The sequence below is a fragment of the Oryctolagus cuniculus genome, chromosome 3 (assembly GCF_051225735.1).
Source record: "Oryctolagus cuniculus isolate XC-2025 breed Fujian yellow rabbit chromosome 3, ASM5122573v1, whole genome shotgun sequence".
NCBI lineage: Eukaryota > Metazoa > Chordata > Mammalia > Lagomorpha > Leporidae > Oryctolagus > Oryctolagus cuniculus.
The window spans coordinates 141136456-141162750 of NC_142869.1; the positions used below are offsets into that span (position 1 = coordinate 141136456).

General features: G+C 44.8%; 1 protein-coding gene across 1 annotated transcript in view; it reads left to right on the forward strand.

Annotated features, from left to right (window-relative positions):
• Positions 1-26295, forward strand: part of FBXL13 (F-box and leucine rich repeat protein 13) — a 244710-nt gene that overhangs the window by 152395 nt on the left and 66020 nt on the right. The window contains exons 13-17 of the mRNA XM_008258313.5: positions 11851-11949; positions 12529-12646; positions 12740-12902; positions 17238-17357; positions 18087-18213. Of these exons, the coding sequence (XP_008256535.3) occupies positions 11851-11949; positions 12529-12646; positions 12740-12902; positions 17238-17357; positions 18087-18213 (627 nt within the window). The remainder of the gene's footprint in view (positions 1-11850; positions 11950-12528; positions 12647-12739; positions 12903-17237; positions 17358-18086; positions 18214-26295) is intronic.

A 26295-nucleotide genomic window follows, 5' to 3' on the forward strand; every position in this document is an offset into this window, starting at 1 on the left:
ACACACATATAAACATATACACATATGCATGTACATACATATGCTCATGCACATATATCCGTATAGGCAATATTTGTATATAGGAGTCTATGTATATTTTATATATATATTACTATATATATATCATGACTATGATATATATCTCTAATCCAAACTTTCTCAAATTTTATTTTTCAAAAGATTTATTGATTTCAAAGGCAGAGAGTTACGGAAGGAGAGACATAGAGAGAGAGAGAGATCCTCCACCCGCTGATTTACTATCCAAATGACCACAATGGCCAGGGCTGGGCCAGGCTGAAGCCAGTAGCCTAGAACTCCATCTGGGTCTCCCAGGTGGGTGGCAGGGGCCCAAACACTTGGGCCATCTTCTGCTGCTTTCCCAGGTGCATTAGCAGGGAGCTGGATCAGAAAAGAAACTGCTAGCACTTGAACCAGTGCTCGCAGGGGGTGCCGGCATCACAGGCAGCAGCTTAATCTACTGTGCCACAACGCCGGCCCCTTTCTCAAAGTTTAGACTCTTAGCATCTGAAAGAAAAGTCACTGAACCAAAAAATAACTTCTTGCTGCCTCCACAGCCTTCTCCATCTCAGTTAATAGCAACTCTGTGTTTATACTTATTGAGGCCAAAAATCTTGGCATCCTCTGTTACAGACTGAATGGTGCTGTCCCCCCTCAACCCTCCCAGTCTCAAATGTGGAAGCCCTAACTACGAGTAGTACTTCAGAATGAGACCTTATTTGGAAATTGGGTCGTTGCAGATGTAGTTAGTTAAGATGAGGTCATGAAAGGTGGGCCTTAATCCAGTATGACCCGTGTCCTTATAGAAAGGCAGTTCTGGGCACAGACACATGCAAACGTGCCCTGTGAGCATGAAGACAGCCGCCAGCCAGCCTGGGAGAGAGGTTTGGGGCAGAGCCTCCCTCACAGCCCTCAGAAGCAACTGGCCCTGCCCACACCTTGACCTTGAGCCTTCTGATACATCAGAGACTAAGCCCAGCCTGTGGGCTTGGAGGACTTTATCATGATAGCCCTGGCCTACTGAGACGTGGTCCTCAACCCCTCTGTCTCTGCTCATGGTGTCAGGAATTCCGGGTGACTATGCCCCAGGAGTTGATTGAGGCCACTGCCCCAGGCCAAGTCACTGTCAGCTCCTGCTTGGTCACTGTGGTAACCTCCTACCTGGTTTCCCTGCCCACCGTCGCCTCCTCCCATGAGTGTACTCGCAACACAGTCTCTAAATGCTCCAAGTCAAGGGGCTGGCTCTGTGGCGTAGCAGGTTAAGCCACAGTCTGCAACATCAGCATCCAGTATGGGCACCAGCTGCCTACTTCTGAGCCAGCTCCCTGCTAGTAGCCTGGGAAAAGCAGTGGAAGATGGCTCAAGTGCTCGGGTCCTTGCACCCACATGGGGGACCCAGGTGAAGCTCTTGGCTCCTGGCTTTGGCCTGCCGCAGTTCTTGCCATGGTGGCCATCTTGGGGCGTGAACCAGCCAATGGAAGATCTCTGTCTCTGTGTCTCTCCCTCTCTCTCTGTAACTCTGACTTTCAAACAAAATAAATAAATTTTACAAAAAAATCAAAACAAAAACCCAGCCAAGTGATCGTCCTTTCTCTGATGAGGCAGGGTGTCCAGTTCATCGGGTGACCCCCAGGCCCTGAGTGATCCGTGCACCCTCACGTGCCTTCTGGGCGTCTGCCCCACTGCTCTCCCTCTTGCCTTCCTTGCTGTTCCTCACAAACACGAGCAATCTCCACAATGGCTGTTCCCTGGGCCCAGAATACTCTGTCTGAAGATGTCCTTCTCTTCTAAATGCTTTATTTTAAATGCAGAGAGGGAAAGAGAGAGAGAGAAAAAAAGAGAGGGGGAGATGGGGGGATTAGAGAGAGAGAATGAGAACTTTCATGTGCTGACTTACTCCTCAAATGCCTATAACAGCCAGGGTTAGGCCAGGCTAAGCCAGGAGCCAGGAGCTCCAATCCTAGAGCCCATGTACCTGGGCCATCACCTACTTCTTCCCAGGTGCATCAGCAGGAAGCTGGATCAGAAGAGGAGAAGGAAGCTGATCCCCGACACTGCAATATCGGATGTAGGCATCCCAAGGGGCAGCTTCACCAACTGTAACATAACTCCCACCCATCTTTCTGCAGATATCTCTATGGATAACTTCCTTTTAGTCTGTCCTCAAATATTCTCACGAATGAAGGAATGAATGGTTAAAATGGTACCAGCTAACATTCTCCGAAAGAGACCTGTGTTAGTTGCCTGTTTGTTTCAGAACTGCCTAAAATATATTCTTGTGTCTCAGGAAATCTCAAAAACTGGACATGTGGGTAGGAGTAAGAGTTTCAGTGGGGAAGATATGGCTGTGCTGACTGTCCATGAGACAATGCCAATGGGGAGGGCAAACATTCCTGGCTGTCCTTTCCCTTTTATCCTCTGCTCTGTGTGTTGAACTCCAAGGACCTGCCCATGGACATCTTCTTGGGGTGGCTGCCTTTCCTTCCCTGCAGATCCGCGGGTCTGCAGCTGTGTGCACTGTGGGGAGGTGGTGCCGTGCAGGAGGCCAGGCCTGGAACAGCCACAGGCAGGCTGGGGCTCAGCCAAGCTCCAGCTGAAACCCAAAGGCTCAGAAATCAGCAACTCTGAACGCTGGGGGGAAGAAGGAGCCAGAGGAAGAGCGGGGAGCTTGGACCAAGGTTCCTATGTATGTGTTCAGATTTAGGATTGTTAGCTGGACAGTAGGCGAGCTTGCCATAGGGCTTTCTGCCTCTGAGTCTCCCTCGTTCCTTTCCTGTGTCAGGTGTTTTACTGGGAGCACCTTTTGCCCTCTGCCTGGACACCCTCCATGCTGTCCCTTCCTCCCATTCACCAGGTAAAACTGGCACTTGTCCTTCCAGGCTCTGCTCAATCCTGACCTTCTGCAGGAGGCACTCACTGACCCCCCGCTTGCTCCCCCACAGGGTGTGTTATCTCACTGCACCTTTGATCACACGTTTCTCTGTGTGCTCTGCGGTCTGCTTACTCATCTGCTCCCCTCGCCACTGTGAGATTCTTTTTTTAAAGTTTATGTTTAATTATTTGAAAAGGAGGGTGACAGAGAGAGAAGAAGGAGGGGAGAGAGAGAGAGAGGCAGAGAGGGAGAGAGAGAGAGAGAGAGAGAGAGAGAGAGAGAGAGAGAGAGAGAGAATCTTCCAGCCATTGGTTTATTTCTCAAATGCCCACAACAGCTAGGGCTGGGCCAAGCTGAAGCTAGGAGACAAGAACTAAGTCTGGATCTCCTACATGGGTGAAAAGGACCCAAGCACTTGAGACATCACCTGATGGCTTCCTGGACACTTTAGTGGGAAGCTGGGGGAGTGGAGGTGGGGCTCGACCGCAGGCACTCTGATATGGGATGTGGCTCAGCTTGCTGCAATGCCTGACCCCCACTGTGAGGTCCTCAATGGCAGGGGTACTGCCTTCTTTATCTGGGCGTCTTTGTCTTTAGCACTCGGTGTACACGTCGATCAATGTCTGATGAGTCAGCGAATGAATGAGACTGCAGCCAGTTTCCGGGCGCGGCTTGCCAGGTAATTCAGGTGCAGGCGCAGGAGGCCGGAGCTTTCTAGAGCGAAGGATTTAATGATCTCTTCTTGGTGAGGCTGAGTCTGACGTTCTTCAGTTTCACAAGTAGCCAAGAACCTAGGACACTAGGAAACACTAAATGAAAGTATTTTTTTCCCCATCAGTTCTATTTCAGTCACTACACACAAGTCAACAAACTTGAAAAGAGACCAGCATCGGAGATAGGTTCAAAAGATTTTCATGCTTGCGGCAATCATGATGATTTATCGGTCGTTCTTGTACTGTCAATCTCTCTGGGAGCCATACAACTTAAAGGTAGGCTGTGCAAGCTGCAAGCCGGAAGATCCCAAGGTCATTTCAGTTCTCTCTAGGCTCCGCAAATTCCAACCTCCCCCCTTCAGAAAGGCAGAGATCATGGAAGGTCTTAGTTGTTCACCCCTGGGGTTTGTGGTGGAGGTGGGAGAAAGCCACATAAGGCCTGTCCAGGAACGAATGCAGGAGCCAAATGGAACAGAGACTGCATGAGCAAAGCAAGACGGGAAGGGACTCTCTCCTTCAACTCTTTGCAGCAGATGGAATGCTGAGAGGAGCCCACGCTGAAGTTAGGAGATCTGGAATCCAGTCCTTGTTCAACCACTCACCAGCTGTGTAACAGGCACAATTATTTGTCTGCTTATTTATTTAGTTATTTTTTTGCTTCATTTCCTTCATCTGTAGAATTGCCAGGCTGAGCTCAATAACCCACAACGTCTTTTTCATCTTTTGGATTTTGTGCTTCTGTATGGTGACTAACTAAGCAAGATGACCAAAGAAGAAGCAAGACTGGGCAACTGGAATGATGAATTTTATTTTGAAAAAGCTGGACTTGAGGTTCCTGTGATACAGCCGGGTATATTTGACAAGAACACTCGAAAGCAGAAGCCTGGTCCTTGGAGCAGAGATGGGAGAGGAAGGGTAGCTTTGTGAGTCTGTCAGTAAGGTTAATTAGAACAATGAGAGTTTTTGACCAGCCAAACCTGTTGTGACTTAGCATATTGTGTACCAAAATAAACTGGTAAAAAAAAAAACAACAAAATTATAAGCACTTACATTTGATTGGTTCCATTTTTTTTTAACATAACCCATGCAATAATAAAGGGCATAGGAAAGCCTACTTTTTAGTGTGTGCTGTGAATGCTCTCAGCCTGTCCTATTTCCAGCTCCCATGGAAGGCCACTGAACAGGGCATTGGGAAGAGCGCAGTAGTGCACTGTTCTGTAATGTCCCACCCAGAGATATGGCAGACACCAATACCCTCAGGGCCATAGACAGCGGCCGCATGGAGGAAAAGTGAGGAGAATGCAGTACCCTTATGACTATGCACTACCCTTGCTTTTAGTAGAAGTAAACATAAAAGATGTATTTTCATTCTATTTGAAGGGCGGAAAGACAGAGACATATCTGCTGGTTCACTCCCCAAATGCCTGCAATAGCTAGGGCTGGGTCAGGCTGAAGCGAGAAGCCAAGAACTCCATCTGGGTCTCCCCCATAAGTGGTAGGAGCCAAGTACTTGAGCCATCACCTGCCGCCTCCCAGGGTCTGCATTAGTAGGGACTCCAGCCCCACGCTGTGATGGAATGTGGCCATCCCAAGTGGTGGCTTAACCACCATGCCAAAGGCCCACCTCTTAATATCAGTTAAACAATTCTAAGTGTATGATTTAATTTTGAAAATAGCCATTTAACAACCGGCTTGCAGAGTTCCTGCAGTGATTTGCTCTTGCAAGCAGGGCGAGTTGGCTTCGCACAACCCTGAGACAGATGCTAAGACAGGGTAGGTAACTTGCCTAGGGTCGCACCCCAGTCTGGGCCAAGATTAGAACCTTGATGCATGGAGTTCTGAAGACCAGGCAGGCTCTTAGCCACCAGACTATCACTTGTACAACTACCAGTGCTTCACTGCATATTTTATAAAATTATTTTTAAATAACTTTAGAAGCTGTTGCACTTTCCATTTGGAAGAAGTATTACGTGGTCTCAGATGTCGTTTAATAAGGAGTTTCAGTGTGTAGGCAGTCACAAGCCAGAGAAACCATGGGGCAAGTCCTGCTTTTCTGGGCCCGTTTTTGTGCCCCCGCACCCCTTTCTGAACCACACTGCAACCTGTGCTAAGTTGATTTTATGAAACGTTTGTTGCGTACCTTGTTAATAGGACTTAGAAAATTTAAATGGTCTTTATGTTTCCTGGTTGGAACATGGATGTCTGCTGGCCGCACTGAAAATAAACAAAGAAAGATAACTAACACCTATTGTTGAATATCCTCTGCTTATATAAGCTCTTTGCGGGCAAGATGTATAAAGATGTTTATTATATCAAGTAGTTTAGTGAAACATCTGGCAACAATTTTTAGGTCTCGAAAAATCGGATGACAAAGTGATGAGGCTCCAGAGACTAAGATCGTGTTTCCCACTCCTGAAGAAAAGTTCTGAACACATTTTCATGCTTTCTGGAAATTGGACTTTCTTGAGCTGCCGCTCCTCTGTTCCGTGTCTTGGGAACTGACTTAGATCTGGAACTGCAGGAACTGCTCACCAAACTCTACCTTGTCTGTAGACCTGGTCGAAGCAGGTGGTAAGGGAGGGGCCCGTGACGCTGCCCTCTAGCTCGGTCAACCCAGACAAGTCAAGCAGTGCCGAGGGTCTCTGTGTCGGAAGAAGAAAGTATAGTGGTTGAGATTCTGAGATTCTCTGTTATGAAGGCGATAAGGCTGCACTACAGGACAGGGGAAGCCGTGAGCAATTTGGCCGCTGATTGAGGAAAAGAACGGGACAGTGTGCTCTGGGCAAGCCTGAGAAGGTTTTGGATGGCCCAGCCCACTTCTGGCAGATCACAGCTCTGAGTCACACACAGCTGTCAGCGTGCTCGCCCTCCTGGCACCCGTAGGCACCGCTCATCTCTATTCTGATCCCTCCCTCAATTTGGAAAAGGAAACTCTTCTTTCATATTGGGTTGTCTCTTTTTTTTTTTTTTTTTTTTTTGAGAAATCTGAAATCTTTAACTGACCATATCGACACCCTCCCCTTGGGAACCACTAATTCTGATTTACATTCTACAAACGATTCATGCAACAACTACTTGGTCAGTTAAACCTTGGAGCGCCGTCCTTGGAGCCAGACACTGGAAAGCATACAGTGAGGGCTGTGGTGCTGTCCGTGTTCGTTGGCAGGGGTGTTAGGCGCGTGTACGGGTAACTCTCATACAAGGCAGAGGATCCAGCAAGCAGAGGGAGGGCTGTGGGCTTCCGTGCTCTGAAATGTAAGAGGGAGAAGTCCCTCCAACTGGAGTGACCTGAGCGGTGAACCTGGAGATGTGCGCTGGTGGACAGGGAGAGGATTTTAGGCTGGCGGGGGATCTGACCATGAAGATTAGACAGAACTGAAACCACCGAATCGTCCGATTGGCCCTTTTGGCAGGACCTCATGAAGGACAATAACCAGGCCTCCTAGTATTTGAGAGCCTGTCAAACCCTCTTGGTTCAGACCCTGAGAAGTGTTGCTATTGAAGACGCTTATGGTGCATTTGAAGGCAATAAAACAGAGTGTTGCATTATGTTTCGGGGGAAGCTTTGCTTTCTTCTCCAGTAACTCATTCCACTTGCTAAGCCTGGAACCCTTGGGGTCACTAAGGGGCCGCAAATGCTCTGTGGATATGCCTGAAGTCATCACGTTACCCATTAGTCATCGGATACAGTGCTGGGAGAATGGAGAATGACAGAAACAGCTGGAATGGAACGGGGACACAGCGTGGACCTGTCTACCTAAGACGGACGCTCATCTGGTCCCGTGTCTCTACCTGTCCTACGTTGCGAGGGAGGAGTGGAAAGGGACAGCTTGGTCACGTGCCATCATCCTTTCCTTCTCTTGTACTCTCTCGTGGCTGTGAAGAGGGACCCAGCTCAGCCTTGGTGCTCGGCACCTTGGTTTTCCTTTCCTGGGGCTCTCTGGCAGTCCAAATTCTCCACAGACAGCACTGTCTAGAACTGATACGTTGCGACCCACCCAGCAGCAGCTGTAGCCCCCACTTCCTAACCAACAGGGAAGGGCAGGGTGACAGGGCTCCTGCTGGGGCCAGAAGAGAAGCCCCAGTCACAAGTGCACAGAGCAGTCAGGTCCCAGGTGTTGTCAGAATCCTCCCCAGAAAATGCCCAGATACCAGCTGTGGGGAGGCCTGAACTTCTAGCGTGGTAAAGGATTTGCTTTTTTTTTTTTCCTTTGAAGAGGAATTTTTAATTTCAGAATTTGATCCTTGTTATTTCAGCGAAGAGGAAGGGACGACTCCTAATTGCTTGGCTTAGAAAATACCGGCAGGAATACGGGAGTCCTACAATACTAGCCAAACATCTTTTTGGAGATTCTAGTATAAACTTAGAGGGGAACTAAGCGCTTCATGCCAGGACAAGGCTGAACGGCTTTTCTCAGGGCTGCTGCTCACCCCCTTGCTGGATGCTACGCTTGTTAGGTAACAGCACCAAGCTCTTGTCTGCATTGCAAGGAATTGCCCCACTGTGGCTGCGTGTAGCTGTCATTTCCCCATTTTGTTCAGGAAGCCTTGTCACAGATAGGTTTCCAGGATGGCAAGAGAGGAAAGGTTGGATGCTGGTTTGGTGGAAGCCGTTGTTAGAGAGAGCAGTGCTCAGATAAAGGACCCAGCCGGGGCGTGAGCTAAAGGGAGGCACTTAGAGGTGTCAGCAAAAGCAGCAGTCTCCTCCCCAGGGAAGAAGGAGGCCTGCAGCCTTGGCTCTGTCACTGCTGTGTGATTCAGAGCCCTTCGCGCAGTCATTCATTCACATTTAGAGAGTGTGCACTCTGGATCAGTCACTGTGGCCAGCCCATGGGATGCGTGGTGAGGAGCAGATTGAGGACTTTTCTCAAATCATGCTCCTCTGTTGGCATTGTCAGGAATGCACGGCCACAAGCCGCCCTCAGGGCCCTCCATCCCTAGTTTCTGATGCTTTACTTTTCTATAGGAGCAATACGCACCCAGAAGAACAGGGAAAAGTGGGCCCCGACATGGCACACCAAGTCTTGTGCTAAGTATTTTTATGTACATTGCCTGATTTTGTTTTCTCAAAAACCTCCTAAAATAGGTATTATTGTGCCCATTTGACAGCAGCTAAGAGTCCAAGAGGTTAAGCTGCCCTTAGTTGCAAGAGAGAAAAAGACAGAATCAGCTCTGCTGATTTCAGCCTTCCTCTCTCCTCCTCTTTCAGTGCCCTGCATCTTCCTAGGACTTTTCTCTGGGAGTACTTAGGGAAGATTTGCTCAAGAATCCCAAGGAGCTCATTCTTGCTGTGTGGATCTTCTGTTAGCTTTCCCTCTCTCCTGACCTGTGGATTTCTCTCATGCACCCCCAGGGCGACTTGCTACCTTGCCCAAGGCCACCACTCCCATGGCTTGGCCTTTGCTTGTGCCTACCTCCTGCATGGAAACTCTTTCCAGCTCGGCTGTGGCCAAATTCTGCATTCTCACCCAGACTTTATTTGTCTTACTCCTACATTCAGTTCACTCAGCCCCCAGTATTGTTCAACGCAGTGAGGAATTCGAAAAAGAGCACATGGGCTTGGGAGAAGTAAGACATATATATGTAGGTTGTAAGAAAGAGCCATGGGCCAAAGTAGAGACTTCTGGGCCATTTATTGGTTGCTGTTTCCCTACAAGGCGAGGTCTTTGGCAGGAGATGATTCAGACCTGCCCTTATGCTGCTGCCTTTCTCCCAAAGGATACCTCCTCTCTCTCTCTCTCTCTCTCTCTCTCTCTCTCTCTCTCTCTCTCTCTCCTGCTTAGACATGGTCATTGAGAAAGTTTGAACAATACAGACACTATTCACTCTTCAGAGGTAATATTTTCATCTATTCCCTTCTACAATAGCTGGCTAGGTTATGGTGCCGACTTGTTTGATCAAACAGCAGTCCAGATGTGGCCATGGAGAATTTCTTTAGATATGCTAAACATTTGAATTAGTAGACTTTGAGTAAAACAGACCACCCTCCTTAACATAAGTGGGCTTTATCTAATAAGTTACTCCTTAATAGATGGAGGTTGCCCAAAGAAGAACAGATTTTGCTTCAAGACTGTCTGAGAGGCCAGCCTAGTGGTGTAGCTGGTTAGGCCGATGCCCTAGATGCCAGCATTTCATATGGGCACCAGTTTGACTCCCAGCTTCTCCACTTCTGATCCAACTCCTTGCTAATGTGCCTGGGAAAGCAGTGGAAGATGGCCTAAGTGTTTGGGTTCCTACCACCCTCATGGGAAGCCCAGAAGAAGCTCCTGGCTCTTGGCTTCAGCCTGGCCCAGCCTTGGCCTCTGTGGCCATCTGGAGAGTAAACCGGGGGATGAAAGAGCTCTCTCTCTCTCTCTCTTTTTTTTTTTCTCTCTCTCTCTTCCCATCTCTCTCTGTAATTCTGCTTTTCAAATAAATAAATCTCAAAAACAAAAGAAGATCCTGTCTGAGTTTCCTATCTGCAGATTATGGATTCAAGACTACAACATCAGCTCCTCCATGAATTTCCAATCTGCTCTGCAGGTTTGAGACTTGCTGGTCCTTACAACCTCATGAGCTAATTTGTTAAAAATAAACACTTCTCCCTCCCTACCTCCCACCATCTACACACATGCATACCCACCACAGGTACTTCAAACAGTTCATGGAAAAAGGAAGTTAAAAGCTAAATTTGGAGATGGATGTTTGATGTAGCACTTAAGCTGCCACTTGGTACCTATGCACCCCATATCAGAGTGCTCGGGTTTGAGTCCTGCTTCTGCTCTGATCCAGCTTCTTGCTAATGCACACCGTGGGAAGCAGCAGGTAATGGCTCAGGTGCTTGGGTTCCTGCTACCCACATGGGAGATCTGGATGAAATTGCAGGCTCCAGCTTCAGCCTGGTCCAGTCCCAGCTGTTGTGGGCACTTGGGGAATGAACCAGCATATGGAAGATCTCTCTTTGTCTCTATCTCTCTGTTGCTCTGCCTTTCAGATAGGATGGAGCATGTTCATGTTGGTATGGAAATAGACTCTTATTTTCAAAATAAATAGATCAATAAAATTATTTAGGAAAATACTTTGTCAGCATTTAAAAAAGGAAAACAAGTGTTGGTGAAGATGTGGAAAACCCTTCAGCTGGTGTTGGAGAAATTGCCTGACTGGTGGGAATGTAAAGTGATGCGGCAAACATTTTTGTCCCTTTAAAGGCTAAGCATAAAAAAAGTTAAGCATAGGGGCTGGTATGGTGGCTTGGCAAGTTAAAGCTGCCACCTTCAAGACTGGCAATCCTGTATGGGCTCCAGTCTGTGTCCTGGCTGCTGCGTTTCTAATCCAGCTCCCTACTGGTGGCCTGGGAAAAGCAGCGGAGGGTGCCCTGGGTGTTTGGGCCCCTGCAACCCACATGAGAGACTCAGATGGAGTTCCAGGCTCCTGTCTTTGGCCTGGCCCAGCCCTGGTCATTGTGGACATCTAGGGAGTGAGCCAGCAGATGGAGATCTCTCTCTCTCTCTCCCTCCCTCCCTCCATCCCTCATCCCTCTTTCCCTGTAACTCTGACTTTCAAATAAATAAATAAATAAATCTATTTTTTTTTTAAGTTAAGCATAGTCTTACCATATAACCCAGCAATTCTACTCCTAGGAATTGAAAAGTGGTACTCAAACAAATGTATGTTCACAGTTACATTACCCAAAATATTCAAGAGATGGAAGCAATCCAGGTGTCCTTCAGACAGATGAATGGATAAACGAGATGTGACACATGTATACACTAGGCTCTTGTTCTGCCATATAAAGGGACGGGGTGCTGAGGAAGGCTACAATGTGGGTGCCTCAACAGCATTGTACAAAGGGAAGGGGCTGGGGATAAAAGGCTGCGTGTTGCATAATTTCACTTATATGAAATGTTCAGAACAGGAAAAGGTGTAGTGATAGAACACAGCTGAGTGATGCCAGGGCTGGGAGGAGGGAGTCTGGGGAGCCACTGCTTGATGGTCTCCTTCTGCAGTGATGAAAGTGGGAGCTGGACACAGGTGGTGGTTGCTCAACATTAATGGATGGTTAATTTTAGGTTATATGAGTTTTGCCCCTTTAGAACAGCTAACTAGTAAAGGAAGAAATCAAGACTAAATTCTTTCCCTCTGATGCCTGCCCTATTTTATGGTTTCAGTTTTAAAGCATAAGCACAAAATGATGCCATACCTTTGGTTATTCTGACCTTGGAGTTTTATTAGACTCTCCCAGCATTTTCACTACTCTGTATCTTGCAGATTTCCGTTCAAGGCTTCAAGAACATTGCAAACAGCTGCAGTGGAATCATGCACCTGACCATCAATGACATGCCAACCCTGACGGACAACTGCGTAAAAGTAGGTAGCCAGACTGTCCACTTCTCGTCAGTCTATTAGATGGGCACATAGTTTAGTGGCTTGAGTTAGTGAAAAATATGAACAGGCCTTTCAGCTTATTGTTTTTTTAAAAATAAAAAAATCATTTAAACTTGTAAGCACACACACACATACACATACTCATACACATGTTCCAAAAGCATTTGAACATTTGAATCCTTAAATACGCTAAGAAATCTCATTTCACAATTAAGCCATTTTTATTGGAGTGGTGTTGTTAGCGTAGATGTAGACATTGAGTTCTCTGTGTCAAGCTGCCAAGGGCAGTGATGGTTTTTTCAGCCTTCCATTTTCTCATGTTTCCCCCATACTCCTGTTACTATGACTTAATTCTGATTCCTCTGCATTACTCAAATGTAAGTACATTAAGATCCATTGAAATAAATTCCATTCTCCCTGAAATTTGGAAAATGTGTTAGTTGATGTGTCTGTTTCTGAAAATGCTGAGAGACAAAAAAAAAAAAAAAAAATCACCCCCTTCCCTTGCTAAGCTTGTTCTATTCACTGTGCTTATTCCCATCATCCTTTTCTCTCCTACAGGCTTTGGTTGAGAAGTGCCCGTCCATCACCTCAGTCACCTTCATAGGTTCGCCACATATTTCTGATTGTGCCTTCAAAGCCCTCACTGCCTGCAACCTCAGAAAGATCCGATTTGAAGGTGTGTGATGTTAACACTCTGGGTTAGCTTTGTCACTCTTTCACTCCTGTGGCATGATAGACAAAATACTTGTCATTTCTCTCTCTCACACAGGAAATAAAAGGATTACTGATGCATGCTTCAAGTTTATAGACAAGAATTATCCAAATATCAATCACATTTACATGTCAGACTGCAAGGGAATAACAGATAGTAGCCTCAAATCACTTGCAACCTTGAAGCAACTCACTGTGTTGAATTTGGCAAATTGTGGAAGGTAATGAGTCATTCAGTCATATGTTTTCAAGAAATATTGATTATCTAGTATGTTCCAGGCCCTCTCACCAAGGAGCTCACTGGTCAGCAGGGTAAACATGAAAAGCAGCAGTCCGGTCAAGGGCATGCAGCTCTGTGGCCCCATGAAGGAGGGGCGCCAAACCCCAGAGCTGTTACAAGGGACGCAGTGAAAGCGTCAGGGACAGCTCTGGAGAGAGCAGTCAGGAACCCTTCTAAGAGCAAGTGAACTCACAGGAACGCTTCTGTGGGCTGCCTTTCCTGGTTTAGTGAACAGGATCAGCTGGTTCAATCCAAGGTTCTTTTCCCAAATGGACTTCCTGGCTCACTTACGAGGAACCAACTCATCTGAAGGGTTTCCTCTTGGGTACTGGTTAGATTTCTCCTCTTGTGGATTTTGCAACAATGGGTAAATGGCGAGTTCTTACTGAGGCCTTGCCTTCGTCGGGCCAGTAGCTGCTACCCTGGTGTTTTCAGATGGGTCACGATCAAATTCTTGCCTATATCTTTTCTGCTATGGACATCACAACCTTTGACCTATGTATATTTCTTTTTTTAATTATTTAAAAAATTATTTATGGTTGACACATAATACTTGTACCTATTTCTGGGGTACACCATGGTGTTTCAAAATATCTTTACATTTAGTAATATCAAATAAGGTTAACGAGTATCCTCATTTCCCTAAACATTTATCATTTTTTTGTGATGAAAATATTCAAAAACCTCTCTTCTAGCCCTTTAGAAATACACAGTACATTATTGTTAACTGTAGTTGTCTTACTCTGCAAAGGATCGCCAGAATTTACTTCTACCTACCTCTAGCTTGTACTCATTAATCAGTCTTTCTGTCCTCCCCTCTATACCTCCCCCACAGCCTCTGGTAACCATTATTCTGCTCTCTACTTCTATGAGAACAACTTTTTTAGATTTTTCATAGGAGTGAGATCATGCTCTATATTTTTTCTGTGCCTGGCTTATGTCACTTAATGTCCTCCTAGTCCATCCATGTTTCTGCAAATGACAAGATTTTACTCTTTTTGTGTGTGTGCGGCTGAATACACCTCATATCAGATTGCCTGGGTTCAAGGCCTGATTCCACTCCTGATTCCAACTTCCTGTTAATGTGCACCCAAGGAAGTAGCAAGTGACAGCTTAAGTTGTTGGGCCCCTGCCACCCACATGGGAGACCCTGATGGCGTCCTGGCTCCTGGCTTTGGTCCCAGCCTCGGGCATTGCAGGCATTTGGGGAGCAAACCAGTGGTGGGGATCTCTGTCTGTCTCTCAAATGAAAAAACACCACAAGAACCAAAAACATTGCCATTGAGAGAATCAGCTCGGAGTAAGACTCCAGAAATAGAATATTAAGTAAGTGGGTATGAATTGTTTGGAGAAACAGATAATAGAATCAGAAATGAGAAGAGACAAGAAAATTTCAAAAAATTGAGGGAGCGGGAGATGGGAGGGTTGCGGGTGGGAGGGAAGTTATGGGGAGGAAAAAGCCACTGTAATCCAAAAGCTGTACTTTGGAAATTTATATTCATTAAATAAAAGTTAAAAAACATTTCCAAAAAATTAATTTTTTAAAATGTGTAGCTTAGAAAATATAATCTAATTATTGAAATTAAGAGACTCAGTAGATTACTAATAAGCAGAATGGAAGTCACAGAGAAGTATAGAGATGGAAGATAACTCTGAAAAAATGAAAGCAAAAGGAAAAAGATAAAGAATATGAAATACATAACATTCAAGATAAAAAACCAGGGAAGGTTTAACATTAGAGTTTCAGATTGTGTATTTCAATTTTTTTAAACATTTCCTTTCTATTTACTTGAAAGGCAGAGAGACAGAGACAGAGATCTTCTATCTGATGATTTACTCCCAAAATGCATGTAACAGCTAACTCTGGGGTGGACCAAAGTCAGGAGCTTGGAACCCAATTTGAGTCTCTCCCATAGGTGGCCTGGACCCAAACACTTGGGCCATCATTTCTGCCTCCCTGAGTGTAAGTTAGCAGGAAACTAGAATCAGAACTGGAGTCAGATTTGAACCCAAGCACTCCAGTGTTGGAATCCAGTGTCTCATCTGATACCTTAACCACTGTTCCAAACACCAGCCCCCAGATTAGACTGAAAATTCATCTAAGTTTGAAAGTCAAAGAATATGCATTTTCACACATGTGTCAAACAATAGACCATGTATGAAATTTTAAAGGAAGTTCCAATAACTTTTATTTTATTATTATTATTTTAAAATATTTATTTATTTATTTGAAATACAGAGAGTTATAGAGAGAGAAAGAGAGAATCTTCCATCCACTGGTTCACTCCCCAGCTGGCTGCAATGGCCAGGGCTATGCCAGGCCGAAGCCAGGAGCCAGGGATTCCATCCCAGAGTCCCAGATAGGTGGCAGGGACAAAAGTACTTGGACCATCTTCTGCTGCTTTCCCAGGTGCATTAGAAAGGAGCTGGATTGGAAGTGGAGCAGCCAGGACTGGAACCAGTGCTGGTATGGAATGCCAGCATCATAGGCAGTGGCTTAACCTGCTGTGCCAGCCCCCCAGTAACTTCTAAACTATCGGTATCAACAAATTATATTTTCTCACTACAGTGCAATTAACTTAGGAATCTGTCACTAAAAGATGAATTAAAATGCATGTATGATTTAAAAGTAAAAATCCCAGGGTATCAGAATCACCTTAGGAGCTGAATGAAATATTTTGTGGTCAAACCCCACCCCAGAGTTGCTGAATCTAAACCTTTGGAGGTTGAGTCCCAGTGAGTCTATTTATTTTCCCCAAAGACTTAAGTATTTGAAAGACAGAGTATATATCTCCCTCTCTCTCCCTCTCTCTCTCTCTCTCTCTTTCTCCCCCCCCCCCCCAGGGAGAGATGGAGGAGTGGCAGTAGTGGGGATTGATCTCCCATCCATTGGTTTATTCCCCCAAATGGCCCCAGTGGCCAGGGCTGGGCCATGTAAAGCCAGGAGCCTGGAACTCCGTTCGGGTCTCCCACATGGGTTGCAGCAATCCAGATACTTGAACCATCTTCTGCTGCGTGGTCAGGTGCATGAGAGGGAGCTGGAGAGGAAGCACAGCAGCCGGGGCTTGAACCTGGCACTCTGATATGGGATGCTGGTATCCCACGTGGTGGCTTAACCCTCTGTACCACATTGCTGGCCCCAGGTGTGTGTGTGTGTGTGTGTGTGTGTGTGTGTGTTAAACAACATACATGCTTTTGATGCCCAGCCTGTGTATTAAGTGGCTTATGTCACTTAATGTCCTCCTAGTCCATCCATGTTTCTGCAAATGACAAGATTTTACTCTTTTTGTGTGTGTGCGGCTGAATACACCTCATATCAGATTGCCTGGGTTCAAGGCCTGATTCCACTCCTGATTCCAACTTCCTGTTAATGTGCACCCAAGGAAGTAGCAAGTGTATTAAGTGACATAAGTGTATTAACCAATGAACTTGAATTCTTACCTAAATAAATAACCCTTTTCCATCGACTTTCTATCTCTCTTTGATTTTAATGTGAATTTATACACATATATAATACGTACAAGTATAACACACATAAATGTAAACTATTATATATATATATGTGCATATGTATATATGTCTGTCTTCACACTCTTGTGAAGCCTTCACTTATCTGTCATCTAATCTTGTGCAATATTCTTATCTGTACAATGGGAAACTAACAGGACACACTTCATAGGATTGTTTTTATTGCAGAGGAGAGAGACATCCAAGGCCAGTTTTATTTTTTTAGATGTATACACATAAACACACTTTAAAAAGAGCCACATCATACCATTTTGCTGTGTACCATTTCAAGAGGAGAAAGAACAGGACTATAGGATGTTCTATTGGATAAAATTATCTTCATTGCATGTGGTGATAGTCTTAATTAAGATTTTGTTAACATAATGTTTTGACTCAATATAAAAATGTCACCCCTATATTAATTTTATTTACTCTTGCCTAATGTATCTTTGCGAATTCTCTAAGGGCCATATGTCTTATGAATAGTTATATCATCCAGTTAAATCAACGGATGAACAGAAATAACATTTTATTAATACTTCTCCCATTACCATCATTCCTATATTTTCTATTACAAATCTACGTAATCACATTTTGTTTTAAAATGTTGATAAAGCATCAGTATACTTTAGTCTATAGAGATTACTGTGCTATTTTTTGCAATACATTGAATGCAGTAATCATCATTTTTTGGTGACTATTAATATAATACTGATTTACAATTGATAAATAACATCTCATATGAAACTTTTTCCACTCCTTTCTGCAGGATCGGTGATATGGGAATCAAACATTTTCTTGACGGTCCTGTGAGCCAAAGGTTAAGAGAGCTAAATTTAAGCAACTGTGTGCACCTGGGGGATGACTCGGTCCTGAGACTCTCAGAGCGGTATGGTCAAATGCTACTTGGCATCAGTCAGTCATTATTGTACATTTGCTATAGGAGAGACCAGAGACGGACCCAAAAGCCTTCTCCAAAGGATAGGGGTGCCTTGAAGCTGGGCCCCTTCTCCATGAAACCAAATATACGACATCAAAGTCATAGACTGGACTCATGTTTTGATTAGATCCCATATGTTTCTGATTAATTTCACCACCAAGGAGAAAGTTTGAAGTGGAGTTGTTTAGGACTAGAATATCTGGATGTGGGTGACGTCGCTGTGTCTCCTCCAGCATTTCCCCAAGGGGTGTCCAGGCTGGATGGGTTTGTCCTTGACCTCCTTACTTGCTAGAGGTCTTGGGTTCTCTAAGGGTCAAGCCCAATTCCTGTGGCAAACTTGCAAGGATTAAAGGAGGAACTTAACCTTGTACCTTTAGTGATCATTCACCCTGGTACTTTACACGATAGTTTTTTGGATGATTGTGACATATTTTTTCCTTATTAGAAATTGCAATATGAAAGTGACTCACAGGAACAAAGTCCTACATAATAATCTACCTTCTTTGCATCCAACCTTGTAACACCAAGTCATATTCCACTTTTAGGCCTTTTTTATACTGAGAAAATGAAAACCCTTGTTTCTGTATCAGTTGTTTTCCCAGAGCTTTTATATAAAGACACTGTTTTTCCCAATGCAATTGAAAGTTAAAATTAATCCTTCACCCCACTTTCTTTCAGCTGCCCTAACTTAAACTACTTGAGTCTGCGGAATTGCGAACACCTGACTGATCAAGGCATTGAAAACATCGTAAACATCCTTTCCTTGGTATCCGTAGATCTCTCTGGAACAATCATCTCTAATGAGGTGAAAAATACTCAGTATAGTCAATGGCTTTTATGTTTTTCTGTAATATAATCATTTTCTATTTTGTAATTAGTGGAGAGGACAATACGTAGTTTTGTTTCTTAAATTATCAGATTATAAAAGAAATGTATAAGAATATTGTTTCTAGAACAGTGCTAGATGAAGTTCTTTGTAAGTCAAGTAATCAGCCCTAAAGGCACTCGGATCTGGCTGAAAAGCCCATGAGAGTATTTCAGGCATGGAAAGCCAAGGCACTCTGGCAAAAAGATCTCTGTGAGTGAGATCCCAGTGGAAAGAACAGGTCTTCAAAGAGGGAGGTGCCTTTCTCTGAAGGGAGGAGAGAACCTCCACTTTGACTATGACCTTGTCTGAACAAGATAAGAGTCAGAGAACTCAAGGGGCTTCCATAGCCTTGGAAACTCATGACTGGTGCATAGGGAGATTATTGATGCCATAAACAGGAGTGTCAATTTGTAAAGTCAACAACAGGAGTCACTGTGCACTTACTCCTCATGTAGGATCTCTGTCCTTAATGTGCTGTACACTGAGGCTTAATGCTATAACGAGTACTCAAACAGTATATTTCACTTTGTGTTTCTATGGGGGTGCAAACGATTGAAATCTTTACTTAATGTACACTAAACTGATCTTCTGTAAAAAAAAAAAAAAGAAATTATCAATTCCCAACTTGACTCTCACTGGGATTAAACATGACAATAGGTCTGATCTGATTTCACCATGATTTAAAAAAAAATCATCTATTATTTTTCACTTTATGTTTCTGTGTGGGAACAAACTGTTGAAATCCTTACTTAAGGTATACTAAGCTGATCTTCTGTATATTAAGATAATCGAAAATGAATCTTGATGTGAATGGAAGGGGAGAGGGAGTGGGAAAGGGGAGGGTTGTGGGTGGGAGGGACGGTATGGGGGGGAAAGCCATTGTAACCCATGAGTCGTACTTTGGAAATTTATATTCATTAAATAAAAGATAAAAAAAAAAAGCAGGAAATACTGTTGAGGAGAGGCTTGGCAGATGAGAGTGTTACATGATAATCTGAAATGCGTTCATCATGGAAGTCTGGTCAACCTGCATGTAATATGTTTTAGATGCTTTACCTATTTTTTATGGGTTGCACATTCTGCGTGCCTTGAGATCTAAGTCTTTGAGACTGAACTCTAGAAACGACCCCGGCAACTCTTCATTGTAAGGAAGCTCATTTGCTGCCGGCTGCTGATATTCACCATGAAGCTGAAACTCAGGTTTTAACCTAACCCCAACACCAACACTGCAGAGCTGCCCCACTGAGTAACAGGGACGACGACAACCCCCGAGAGGCTGGCTGTTCCTCCGAGACTTTAATGGACTCTCCTTAGACTAGCAGAGCTGCTTTTAGCAGTCAGTGCTCTGGGCAGGACAGAGGGAGACAACAAGAGGGTGGACCCCACGCACCCCTGCTTGTTCATCCCTGAAGACCCAGACGGAGTATCACCTGTGCGTGTGAGCCCTCGCGGAGAAGCTGTGCCTTGTAGGCTGCATCAGAACTGCTCCCCGTGCGTGTCCAGCCCCAGTGCAGCCATTAAGGTGGTCAGTTTCTCACTCATGACAGACACCTGTGTTGGGCGCCAGCCCCCTTGTCATAGATTCTTGGTCTAACCTGGGGTGGAAGATGTTTCAGCAGATTATTTGTGTTTTTTTTTTTTTTAATTTTTTTTGACAGGCAGAGAGAGAAAGGTCTTCTTTTTCCGTTGGTTCACCCCCACAAATGGCTGCTACAGCCGGCGTACTGCTCTGAGCTGAAGCCAGGAGCCAGGTGCTTCTTCCTGGTCTCCCATGTGGGTGCAGGGCCCAAGGACCTGGGCCATCCTCCACTGCCTTCCCGGGCCACAGCAGAGAGCTGGACTGGAAGAGGAGCAACCGGGACAGAATCCGGCTCCCATATGGGATGCTGGCACCGCAGGTGGAGGATTAACCAAGTGAGCCATGGTGCCAGCCCCTTCAGCTTAGTTTTTTATCATTTAGGGGGTAGAAATCTGTTTTTTGTTTCCAAAGACCATATATTAAAATCTTATCTATTGTGGGCAAGTTAAAAATTAGGAATATAGAATCAAGTTCCATTCTCTTCATTCATTTTCTTTTTAAAACATTCTATTTAAAAATTTATTTGAGAGGCAGTTGGGGAGAGAGAGAGAGAGAGAGAGAGAGAGAGAGAGAGAGGAGGAGGAGAGGGAAAGAGTGCTCCCATCCATTGATTCATTCTCCAGATGCCTTTGGTGGCTGAGCTGGGCCTGGACCAGAGCTGGGAACTCAGTCCAGGTCTGCCATATGGGTGGCATCACCTGTTACTTCCTCCACCCCCAGCCAGGGTCTGCATTAAGCAGGAAGCTGGCATCAGGAGCCAGAGCTGGGATTTGAACCCAGCTATTCTAATGTGGGACATGGTGTCCTAACCTCTAGGCCAAACACTTGCCCCCAAGTTTAGTTTCTACTGAAGAATACGAATTGGGGCTGGTGCTGTGGTATTGCAGGTAAAGCTGCTGCCTGCAGCACCGGCATCCCACATGGGCACTGGTTCGAGTCCTGGCTGCTCCACTTCTGACCCACCTCTCTGCTATAGCCTGGGAAAGCAGAAGATGGCCCAAGTCCTTGGGCCCCTGCACCTGTGTGGGAGACCTGGAAGAAGCTCCTGGCTCCTGGCTTCGGATCAGCTCTGGCCATTGCAGCCATTTGGAGAGTGAACCAGCAGATGGAAGCCCTTTCTCTCTCTCTCTCTCTAATTCTGCCTTTCAAATAAATAAATCTTGAAAAATAAAAAGAATATGTGTAACCTGAGAGAGCCATGAACAGACATCTGTGTGGAAGAAAGCTAGTTGTTTTCTGTCAAAAGATTGCAAAATAAATTTTCTGAAAGTTGCTGTTTTCTTCCTCCAGTCAACTAAACTGATCCAAAAGGCAAATGATTGACAATTACAGTGCTACAACAGCTGTGGAAAGTAACCTCAAACAGTCAAATTGAAATGAGTCAGCGCAGATGTCTTCTTGGGCTGTTAATCACCAGCCTGGATTGTAGGCCTGATGAAGTGCAAATTTGCCTGTAGACTTAACATTCAGGATTTAGACTCTGGAATGTTCCAGACACTCACCAGAGAACAAGTGTGACCAGTGGTCCAGGGGGGTGGGAGTGGGGAGGCTTGTGTCATGTCTTTTCTGCTCACTCTCAGTTCTTCTAAATGAGTTTTCAGTTAGTTACACTCCTTGTTTAGTTCGTAGATTTTTCTTCTGATGCTGTGGTGCTGGGTGCTGGAATGAACACAACAGCCATGGCCCCTCCTCCCTGCACTTCCCCTCTAGTGTGACAGGTGCTTACTGAGTAGGTGGGCGTGGGAAGCAGTGAAGAGGGACATGTGCCATGGCACAGAGGGTCAAGAAGGACTTTCTCTTTCCAATGGAGGAGAAGGGACGTGCAGTGAGCCACAGGCTGCATGAAAAAACATAGAGGGGTGTTGAGTGTGGAAGCATCAAGAGCCATACATCTGGGCATGGCGCAGGTATGAGGAGAATGGTGAGAGATGACGGGGGCCATGCAGCTTTTGCAAATCTTTAGCTGCAATGGCTTTTTCAAGGTTCTAATAGAGGCCAGTGCTGTGGTGAAGTGGGTTAAGCTGCCACCTGCAGCCCCGGCATCCCATATGGATGCATCTTCCAGTCTCGGCTGCTCCACTTCTGATCCAGCTCCTTGCTAATGTATCAGGGAAAGCAGCAGAAAATTATCCCAGTGGTTGGGCCCCTGCCACCCAAGTAGGAGACCTGGAGGAAGCTCCTGGCTCTTGGCTTTGCTCTGGCCCAGCTCCGGCCATGGTGGCCATTTGGGGAGTGATCCAGTGGATGGAAGATCTCTCTCTCTCTCTCTCTAACTTGGCCTTTCAAATATAATAAATGGATCTTTTAAAAGAAGTGTCTAACAAAGGGCTGGCATTTTGGCTCAGTGGGTCAAACTGCTGCTTGCAACACTTGTATCTCATATGAATGCTGGTTCGAGTCCCATCTTCTCCACTTTTAAAGATTTTATTTATTTATTTGAGAGGTAAAGTTATAGACAGTGAGAAGGAGAGACAGGGAGAAAGGTCTTCCATCTGCTGGTTCACTTTCCCAGATGGCTGCAATGGCTGGAGCTGGGCCCATCTGAAGCCAAAAGATAGGAGCTTCTTCCAGGTCTCCCATGCAGGTGCAGGGCCCAACCACTTGGGCCATCTTCCACTGCTTTCCCAGGCTGTAGCAGAGATCTGGATTGGAAGAGGAGCAGACGGGACTCAAACTGGAGCCCATCTGGGATGTCGGTGCCGCAGGTGGAGGATTACCTACTGCACCACAATGCTGGCTCCACTGCTCCACTTCTGATCCAACTCACTGCTGATTTGCCTGGGAAAGAAGCAGATGATTTAAGTGCCTGGGCCCCTGCCACCCATGTGGGAAACCCAGATGGAATTCCTGGCTCCTGGTTTCCTCCTGTCCCACACCTGTCTATTGTGGCTATTTGAGGAGTAAACTAGTGGATGGAAGATCTCTGTTTCTCAGCCTCCTCCCACCCCCACTGTCATTCTGCCTTTCAAATAAATAATTTTTTTAAAAATGTGTCTAATAAAATGGAATATTAAGCATTCCCCCACCTGCCCTAGAGGAATATTGGAATGATTTGGTATAGCTCTGTGTGCATGGGGAAGAGAGTTCTCATGTACTAAAGATCACAGAAGAGCAGGTCAATCCGTTGAGTGGAGTCATTGTTTTTTATCCATTCAGCCAACCTAAGTCTTTGTGTTGGTGAATTTAATCCACTTACATTCAAGATGAGTATTGATGGATAAAAACTAAGACCTATCATTGTGTTGATTGGGTAATGATTCTACCTGGTCTGTTGGTGAATTTGATGGTGTCATGTGTTTTCATTATATTTACTTTTAATGCAGGATGCCCTTCAGGATTTTTCTTGCAAGGCTGGTCTGGTGGTGGTGAATCTTTCAGTTTTTGCTGATATGGAAAATACTTTATTTGTCCTTCAATTTTTTTTAAAAAAATTATTTGTTTATTTGAATGGCAGAGTTACAGGTAGATCGAGAGCAAGAGCGAGAGAGAGATCTTCCATCCACTGGTTCACTCCCCAAATGGCTACAATGGCCAGGGCTGGGCCAGACCAAAGCCAGGAGCCAAAAGCATCTTCCAGGTCTCCCACATGGGTGCAGGGAACCAAGTACTTGCGCCATCCTCTATATTCCCAGGCATGTTAGCAGGGAGATGGATTGGAAGTGGAGCAGCCAGTATTTGAACTATCCATATGAGAGTCAGTGCTGCAGGAAGCAGCTTTAGCTGCTACATCACAGTGCTGGCCTTTCTCCTTTACGTTTAAAAGATAGCTTCGTTGGATATAATATTCTTGGTTCAAAGTCTTTTTTTTTTCAAAATAAGTATTTATTTATTTTGAAAGAGAAACCTTTCATTTAAGGAATATAAACTTCATACATTTCATAATTACAAATTTAGGAATGTGGTGATTCTTCCCACCATACCTGCCCTCCCACCCACTCTCCCACCCCTCTTCCTACTCCTCCTGCTTCTTTTTCACTAAGATCTATTTTCTTTTTTTCCCCAGGAATATAGTGATTCTTCCCACTGTGTCCATCATCCCACCCCTCTTCTTCCTCTCTCCTATTCCCAGTTTTATTTTATACTAAGATCTATTTCCAATTAACTTTATACACAGATGATTAAGTCTATAGTAAGTAAAGAGTTCAACAATTTACATTAAAAAAGAAGAAAAAATAAAAAAGTTTCTCAACAGTCAAGAAAAGGGCTGTTCAAAATCATTGAATCTCAAAGTTAATTTCATTTTTTCGAGAGAAACTCAATTAACTTTAAAGAAGCACCCCAGAATGATACATCTTTTGGGAGTAGACATAACTGTAGCTTATGAGACAAAAGAATATCCTCCACTTATCTATTAAAAGAAAGTAAGTCTTTCGGAATAAGTTTTATCATTAACTAAAGAAGTACCTAAGAAAAGGAGCAATGGAATTGGACAATTTTGCATAACTAAAACTTATGAGACATAAGTATATCCTCCACTTAATACACAAAATGGAATAAATCTTTGAAAACAAGTTTTACTGTTAATTCTCCTAATACAAATCTGTGCATGGGAAGTTAGTGCACAGTGACTCTTGTTGTTAATTTAACAATTAACACTCTTTTGTATGATGTCAGTGATCACATGAGGCTCTTGACATGAGTTGCCTAGGCTATGGAAGCCTTTTGAATCCACAAACTCCATCAGTATTTAGACAAGGCCATAAGCAAAATGAAAGTTCTCTCCTCCTTTCAGAGAAAAGTATCTCCTTCTTTGATGATGACCACTTCTTACCACTGGAGTCTCATCCCTTCATGCAGGACATTTTTTACCACAGTGTCTTGGCTTTCCATGCCTGGAATGCTCTTGTGGGATTTTCAGCCATACCAGAATGCCTTAAGGGCTGATTCTGAGGTCAGAGTGCTCCTTCAAGCGATTGTCATTCTATGAGTATGCTGTGTGGACTGCTTCCCATGTTAGAGTATTCTCTCCTTTTTAATTCAATGTATTATTATTACTTAATAACACTTAATACTATTTATATGATCACTTTAACACACCTATCTATATGGTCATTTTTAGAACTTAACCCTATCCATATGATCACTTTAACACTTAAAATGATATTTTTACCCTTAAGAAGATTTGGGGTCCCATAGCAAGTTTTTAAACTGTACCCTTAGAAATAAGTCTGGGGGCTGGCACTGTGGCTCACTTGGTTAATCCTCCACCTGCAGCGCCAGCATCCCATATAGGTGCTGGGTTCTAGTCCCATTGCTCCTCTTCCACTCCAGCTCTCTGTTGTGGCCCAGGAAGGCAGCGGAGGATGGCCCAAGTGCTTGGGGCCCTGCAACCACATGGGAGACCAGGAGGAAGCACCTGGCTCCTGGCTTCGGATTGGTGCAGCACGCCAGCCATAGTGGCCATTTGGAGAGTGAACCAATGGAAGGAAGCCCTTTCTCTTTGTCTCTCTCACTGTCTAACTCTGCCTATCAAAAAAAAAAAAGGAAGCAAGTCTGTAGGAATGTATACATAACTATAGAGCTTTATAGTTACAAACTTCATACACTACCTAATTACAACTTTAGGAACATGGAGATTCTTTACACTATGCATGCCTTCCCACTCCTCTTCCTCCTCTCTGTCTTATTCCCACTCTTATTTTTTTACTAGGATCTATTTTCAATTAACTATATACATATGATTAACTCTATGTTAAATACAGAGTTCAACAAATAGTATGGGGAAAAAAAAAACCTGTTCTTCAACAGCCAAGACAAGGGCTGTTCAAAGTCATAGCTTCTCAAAGTGTCAATTTCACTGCTATAGATTGTCTTTTAGGTGCTCTGTTAGTTATCACAGGTCAGAGAGAACATATGGTGTTTGTTTTTTGGGGACTGGCTTATTTAACTAAGTATGATGTTTTCCAGTCTCATCCATTTTGTTGCAAGTGACTGCATTTCATTTTTTAAAACTGCTATGGGCTGGCACCACGGCTCAATAGGCTAATCCTCTGCCTGTGGCACCGGCACCCCGGGTTCTAGTCCCGGTCGGGGCACCGGATTCTGTCCCGGTTGCTCCTCTTCCTCTCCAGCTCTCTGCTGTGGCCCGGGAGTGCAGTGGAGGATGGCCCAAGTCCTTGGGCCCTGCAACCGTCTGGGAGACCTGGAGAAGCACCTGGCTCCTGGCTTTGGATCAGCACGGTACGCCAGCTGCAGCACACTGTCCGCAGCAGCCATTGTGGGGGTGAACCAATGGAAAAAGGAAGACCTTTCTCTCTGTCTCTCTCTCTCACTGTCCACTCTGCCTGTCAAAAAAAAAATTAAAAAATTAAAAAAATAAAACTGCTGTGTAGTAGCCCTTGTTTTACATATCCCATAATTTCTTTATAAGGTCTTTAGTAGGTGGACATTTGGGTTGATTCCATATATTAGCTTTTGGACGACCTATATATAGAATCATG